Raw genomic sequence first — 7,538 nt, forward strand, 5'->3', positions numbered from 1 at the left:
CTCTTCCAAAATGATATCTTCATGTTCTCTTTTTGTCGTTGCCGATGAGCTTGAACTCTTCTCCTTTCCCAAAGGAAGAGAAACTCTTTGGTATTTACTACTCACAATACCAGATAAGTTGGTAACTTTTGGTTGTGGAAGAATAGACATTTTTTGGGAACTAGATATGCCACCCACTTGACTCTGAACCTCATTTTATAGTACAAAAGAGAATTTTTTTTCCTTTTACATCCTGAATATTTGTGATCGTCAGTACAAGCTGGTAATCTTTCTTCAGTCTTTGTCTTAACACTAGTGATCCCTAAAAATTTATCTTCATACTTAGAATTGGCTCTTCTCCTCGTATGCAAATCCATATAATTTGATGAAGATGTTTCCTTTATATTGTCCAAACTTGTACTTTCTGGTGACCTTTTAGACTTTGAACATTTCTCATAGGCACATTCCTTAAAGTCGTGTTTCTCATGTGTATGAGATGAATTAGTTCCTGATATGTTCATTTTTCCAATATCAGCTGCAGTTGTGGATGAACGATGGGACTATTTTCCTGTTCAACATGTACATTCTTCTCATCTTCAATTATTCAACCAGCATACCTCCTATTCAGACTCGGTTCCAATACAACAACATTCTCGACAAATTTATCTGTACCCACTTTATCGTTTGCTTGGCATGAAGTTTGATATGTATCTTCACTAACCACCATCGATGCTGTAGCATTTCTTGGAACTAGGTGCTGAGCCACATTGACCTCTTTAGGATGCTGATGGCTTTGGATATTGTCAGAACTTATATCAGCCTTAATGCCAATATGATTTCCTTCATTGTGGATATATTGTAGCATCCCTATGAGTGTCCTGCCTCTGTAGCCCAACCAAATTAGTTCCCAAATGGTTTTCATGCATAAGTGCTTCTGGCATACTTTGATCAATTTGGCCTCTTCCAAAATGATATCTTCATGTGCTCTTTTTGCTGTTGCCGATAAGTTTGAATTCTTCTCCTTTTCCAAAGGAAGAGAAAATCTTGGGTATTTACTACTCACAATACCAGATAAGCTGGTAACTTTTGATTGTGGAAGCATAGACATTTTTTGGGAACTAGATATGCCACCCACTTGACTCTCAACCTCCTTTTCCAGTATAGAAGAGGATTTTTTTTTTCCTTTTACATCCTGAATATTTGTGATCATCGGTACTAGCTGGTAATCCTTCTTCAGTCTTTATCTTAACATCAGTGACCCCTAAAAATTTATCTTCATACTTAGAATTGGCTCTTCTCCTCGTATGCAAATCCATATAATTTGATGAAGATGTTTCCTTTATATTGTCCAAACTTGTACTTTCTGGTGACCTCTCAGACATTGAATGTTTCTCACAGGCACATTCATTAAAGTCGTGTTTCTCATGTGTATGAGATGAATTAGTTCCTGATATGTTCATTTTGCCAATATCAGCTGCAGTTGTGGATGAACGATGTTGACTATTTTAGCTGGTAATCCTTCTTCAGTCTTTATCTTAACATCAGTGACCCCTAAAAATTTATCTTCATACTTAGAATTGGCTCTTCTCCTCGTATGCAAATCCATATAATTTGATGAAGATGTTTCCTTTATATTGTCCAAACTTGTACTTTCTGGTGACCTCTCAGACATTGAATGTTTCTCAGAGGCACATTCATTAAAGTCGTGTTTCTCATGTGTATGAGATGAATTAGTTCCTGATATGTTCATTTTGCCAATATCAGCTGCAGTTGTGGATGAACGATGTTGACTATTTTCCTATTCAACATGTACATTCTTCTCATCTTCAATTATTCAACTAGCATACCTCCTATTCAGACTCGGTTCCTATACAACAAAATTCTGGACAAATTTATCTGTACCCACTTTATCATTTGCTTGGCATGAAGTTTGATATGTATCTTCACTAACCACCATCGATGTTGCAGCATTTCTTGGAACTAGGTCCTGAGCCACATTGACCTCTTTAGGATGCTAATGGCTTTGGATATTGTCAGAACTTATATCAGCCTTAATGCCGATATGATTTCCTTCATTGTGGATATATTGTAGCATCCCTATGAGTGTCCTGCCTCTGTAGCCCACCCAAATCAGTTCCCAAATGGTTTTCATGCATAAGTGCTTCTGGAATTCCATTCTTATTGAAGGGCGTGGACTTTGAAATACTGGTTGATGAAATATTACAATTTTTGTCTGCATGTATCTCAACCTCTGTATCTTTGACGTCTCCAAGTCCTTTTAAACCAGTGGGCGAATTTGGAGATCTATCACTAATAATAACTTTAACATTATCCTTTATTGACGAGTGTCCAGTATAACGATTTGATTTATGCCTATTTCTTCTTGCATATAGCCTTTAACTCCCATGTGTACACCCCCTGAGTCTTTGATTCTTTTACATGTGTTTGAATCTAACTTCCATCCAGCTGTGATGTCTGCCCTTCCTGTGCAACATGTCCTTTCCCATCACAACATGATGTGATTCTTTCAGCATCCACGACTTCTGTATCACTAGCAAAATTGCCTGCTATGTTTAATTCCCTGCCAAGAAAAGTCCCATGTCTTCTATTGCTTTCGGTAGAATCTCCAATTGATGAGGCATTCAAAGCAAAGCTACCTTTTGCTTCACTGCAAATTATCATTGAATGGTTTATTGGCTACCATAAGAGTCTATGTAATAAGTATTGGTTGTGCTCCATCACAAAAACAGAGATTTTGCAAATTCGTAGAGGCAATAAAAACAAAACTGAGCAGGTGATAAACCTGAAGAAAACCTTGTTATGTACTGCTCAGCCAGTGAATCCGTTGGTGATGGAGATAGAAAACCAATAGAGTTGGTCTCTCCAAATTTGAAATCCAAGGGATTTCCTCCCTGAAAAGAATAAAACAAGATGTAAGCTACAACAAAGCAAATAACCCTCACTAAGCATGGACTGTAAATTCAAGGGCAATGAATAAGAGATGAGACCTTCTCCAGGAATTCCAGTTCCCTCCTCCATTCTTCACGAACAAAAAACTCCTGCTTGATTTCATGGTAATCATTTCTCTAGTGTATCAGTGAAGAGAACAACACCGTAAAAAACAAGCTTTGGGACTATAAAAAAAGGTATACAAACGAAATCACTGCTACCTGAGCTCTGCTTTAGTCATGTATCTTTCTTGGTTTTATTGAAGATGTCCAGGATCAGTAAAGACCATTTATTTTGGTGTCACAGTCAATTAAAAAAAAATATAACTGATTTATGTCGCCCCCTTCATATTTAATTAATAAAAGAAACATTAATTTCTCTACCCTAGTTCATTTTCCTTTCATGCATTTCATTGAAGAAAAGCTAGTAGAAAAAAAATTGTGAATCACATAAAAGTTCAGTCAAGTTTGCAATCTTGATTTCCTTTTCATACATTTAGATTGAACAAAAGATGGATAAAATAATTGATAAAACTTTAGTCAAATATGTGATCCTGCACTAGAAGTAAAGTGAATAATGCAATCCATAACAGAGTTATCACCATTTGGTTCCTTTTGTGACACCAGTGGACTACTACCCTACTACAAAGGAGATATCACCCCTATATGAGAGTGTCTCCACTTCATGCCAAAACTTCGTGACAGCAGCTGCAATTGCATGAGCATTTTTTCTTTGCTTCTGGTGCAGGTCCTTTGTCCAAAAAAAGTCTCCATGACCTGTCTCTTGAGCTACCCAACAACTTACTTGCACAACTGCAACCGTCTTCCAAAGCCTTTCCTACATAGAACAAAGGCAGACAGATAAAGTAATATATCACAAACATAAATAATGTTGTTATTTACACAATACTGTGAAGGTATTTACATTTGGCTATAAACAAAGTCAAAAAATTATTACAAAAACCAGAAAAGCACTGCCACTGCATGAACCTGCATAGCCATCCAAGACATTTCCTCAAGGACAAAATCCCAATGAGATTTCCTTCGTGGAGGCTCCAGAAAAGGTTTTGAATTAGCAGATTCTGTGTTCTTTTTCAGTCTAGCCTGCATGTCAAGAAAATTTGGCATTAAAACAATATTTCACAGCACAGCTAACAATGCTGAGATAGAGTAGTCTCCTTTCGGCAAAATCTCCAATTGGTGAGGCATTCAAAGCAAAGCTACCTTTTGCTTCACTACAAATTATCATTGAATGGTTTATTGGCTACCATAAGAGTGTATGTAACTCAGTATTGGTTGTGCTCCATCACAAAAGAAGAGATTTTGCAAATTCGTAGAGGCAATAAAAACAAAACTGAGCAGGTGATAAGCCTGAAGAAAACCTTGTTATGTACTGCTCAGCTAGTGGATCCATTGTTGATGGAGACAGAAAACCAATAGAGGTTGTCTCTCCAAATTTGAAATCCAAGGGATTTTCTCCCTGAAAAGAATAAAACCAGATGTAAGCTACAACAAAGCAAATAACCCTCACTAAGCATGGCCTGTAAATTCAAGGGCAATGAATAAGAGATGAGACCTTCTCCAGGAATTCCAGTTCCCTCCTCCATTCTTCACGAACAACAAACTCCTGCATGATTTCATGGTAATCATTTCTCTAGTGGACCAGTGAAAAGAATAACACAGTAAAAAAGAAGCTTTGGGACTATAAAAAATGGTATACAAACGAAATCACTGCTACCTGAGCTCTGCTTGAGTCATGTATCTCAACCTCAGTGGGCAAGTTTGGACATCTATCACCAATAATAACTTTAACATTATCCTTTATTGACGAGTGTCCAGTATAACGAATTGATTTATGCCTATTTCTTCTTGCATAGCCTTTAACTCCCATGCATACACCCCCTGCGTCTTCTGATTCTTTTACATGTGTTTCAATCTGACTTCCATCCAGCTGTGATGTCTGCCCTTCCTATGTAACATGTCCTTTCCCATCACAACATGATGTGATTCTTTTAGCATCCACAACTTCTGTATCACCAGCAAAATTGTCTGCTGTTTTTAATTCCCTGCCAAGAAAAGTCCCAGGTCTTCTATTGCTTTCGGCAGAATCTCCACGGCTTGACCGCAATGCTGCCAAAAGAAAACTCGTCTGAAGCATCCATGCCTTCTTGACATGGTGGTAATAACCTCTCCTCCTCACCTGCCCGATTATTTATTGCAAGGAGACGAGATTCCACTCTGCCCCGACATCCACAACCTGCCGCCCTTCGTTGCCAGGCTGTGCTGAAGCTATGCGGCTGGGGTCAGCAGACACGGAACTCGATCCTGCGACCTCTATGCGCTCTGTTGGCTTGCATCCCTGCATAAACAAGAAAACCACAAACAAAAAAGAATAACCCTAAAAACAGAAAAGAAACAAGAAACCCTTGCAACAAAGGGAAATTAAGTCTCAGGTTCAACAAATAGCTTTGCGGTAAGTGGTTTCGTCTTCCTCGACCGTCCAACTTGATTTTGTACACAGGAAACCGATGCAGAGCAAAACTACCAATGCATACCCGACCCTCCTCATCCTCGTGGAGCAAAGGAATTCACCTCCGCCCTCCTCTACACACCCCTCACCCTCCTCTGCAACAAACGTGGCTATCCGCGTGCAGGACGGACCCAATGGACTGACAAGATGGGTATGGTTTAATTAATTTTTTAATTAACTAATTATTAATGTTTTCTAATTAATTTGGATGGTAGATTATTTTTGAATCGTCTAACAATCGATCTGAAAGTTAAGATTAAGATAAAAAAGCATTTGGGGGAGTCCATTTCAGAGGGAAATGCCTTACAACGTAATTATTGTATTTTGTTGGAGTCATATGTTATTGTATTTTGTTGGTATAGTAAATATGAAGGTTTTCATGGTTGTTTAGTTATATGGTTGCTTGAATTCTATCCAATTGTGTGTATTTTTGAAGTTTCCAAATTTTTTATTTTTAGGGGATAGTTAAGAACACACAAGTCTAAAATGGGAAATAAGTATTGAGAAAAGTTATATATGATTCGAAAGGAGATTATCTATAAGGATATAGCTATGTTTTTTTTTAGACTATCTTTAAATTCTCATGATTTTAAAATATTGGTATATATTAATCTATGATATGTTATGTTACATTTTTTGGCGGCATAGTTATTCCTATTTTCTCTGATTACCTTAATAATATTTTCCCAATTTACCATGATATTAGAAGAAGACAATTTTAAATTTTCATTGAATTTTGTATCTTTCTTTATTGGAATGAATCACTTAGCCATCAATTATATTGGGAAAAAAACCCACACTAATTAATACCCCAATCCCAATATCATCTTATCCAAAACCAGATTTTCTTTAAAATTCTCATTACTAGTGGTAAGTGCCATTTGAGTTACTTGAGAAAGAAAAGGAAAAGACCCACTTGAATAAGGTGTTAATAGTCAATGGTTACCATATTTTTCAAATCAATAAAGCTTTCAGTGTAGCTAGTAAAGATAACCTGAAAAGCACCTCCACTCTTCCCCCAAGGCCTTATTCTTATATCCTAAACCAAATTGCTCGTAGAATTTCAAAAATCCTAGCCAAAAAAACATTAAAACCATTTTCAAATCTTGTAAAACATATAAACATTTATTTAGCAAATATAACCATAATAGGACCTTTATTTTTCCTTGGAATCTACAAAATTCCATTCTTTTATATAAAGTCATACACTAGACAAACTAGTGGGTGGTTTTAAATTTGAATGACACCCCAAGGGTGTTGGATACATATCATGTTTAGACTAGGGATTGTGTTTATATATATATATATATATAATTTTAGGGGAGATTTCTTTTGTTATTTTAGGCCTATAAGTCTATCTTCTTAATAGTCAGGGACCGTAGCTATGTAAATAAATAATCACACTATTATTAATAGAATACATTTTTTTCATAGATCAGTTGAGTTGAAGAAAATAGTATGGGGTCCAAGACTCTACATGTGGAAAAGAGGGGTTAGGTGATGTGGGGATTAAGTTTAGGGGGTTATCCCATTATTAAAATAAGTTCAAAGACAAAATATAACATGATTTTAAGTCCTTAAAGTGATTTCATCCAGTGTCACTTGTCAAAAAATGCACATGCACATAAAATGAGAATTCTAGTGTTTATTCCCTTATTTCATTCCATCGCTGTGATTTATGTTAGTTACTTTAGTAGGTGGAGAGGAAAAAAGTGTAATCTAGTGAAATCATTACAATCTTGATCCTATGTTGATTCGGGGTAGTGGGATATGTTTCTTTAATGTAACAATTTCTTGGTACCTAGAAACTGCTAAAGGAACTTTGAATTATTTCCAAAGATCCGATATTGAATGGTACTAAGTTAGAAGATTTAGAAGGGTAGGAGCATAATAAGATGGACTGTAGAAGGGGGTGCACTACATTAGGTTGTGTAGATACTATACATTTGTATCGTGGTATGTTGAGCTTAATTAGAATTTATTTTACCATATTGGAGGAATAATCGTAGATCAATGGGGATCTTCTAATGGTATGGATTTATGGTTGTGTGAAACATGTGAGGCCTATTTCCAATGACTTG

The 7,538-nt window shown here is 36.5% G+C and overlaps 1 protein-coding gene and 1 long non-coding RNA gene across 2 annotated transcripts; both read right to left on the reverse strand.

The window, feature by feature from the left end:
• Positions 1-941: 941 nt before the first annotated feature.
• Positions 942-3,046, reverse strand: LOC149145465 (uncharacterized). The gene is made up of 3 exons (XR_016264784.1): positions 2,988-3,046; positions 2,794-2,891; positions 942-2,647 (listed from the first exon to the last, which is right to left on the reverse strand). It is a non-coding gene; the product is annotated as an uncharacterized LOC149145465 (long non-coding RNA).
• Positions 3,047-3,900: 854 nt separating this feature from the next.
• LOC149145466 (chromatin modification-related protein EAF1 B-like) lies at positions 3,901-5,524 on the reverse strand. Its single transcript, XM_089449744.1, has 3 exons — positions 4,504-5,524; positions 4,310-4,407; positions 3,901-4,031 (listed from the first exon to the last, which is right to left on the reverse strand). Exons 1-3 carry the CDS (start codon positions 4,558-4,560, stop codon positions 4,022-4,024), a joined length of 165 nt encoding a protein of 54 aa, XP_089305870.1. The 5' UTR covers positions 4,561-5,524; the 3' UTR covers positions 3,901-4,021.
• Positions 5,525-7,538: the final 2,014 nt, after the last annotated feature.

Source organism: Pinus tabuliformis, chromosome X (assembly GCF_031772625.1).
Source record: "Pinus tabuliformis cultivar Carrire ecotype Pingquan chromosome X, CPIR1, whole genome shotgun sequence".
NCBI lineage: Eukaryota > Viridiplantae > Streptophyta > Pinopsida > Pinales > Pinaceae > Pinus > Pinus tabuliformis.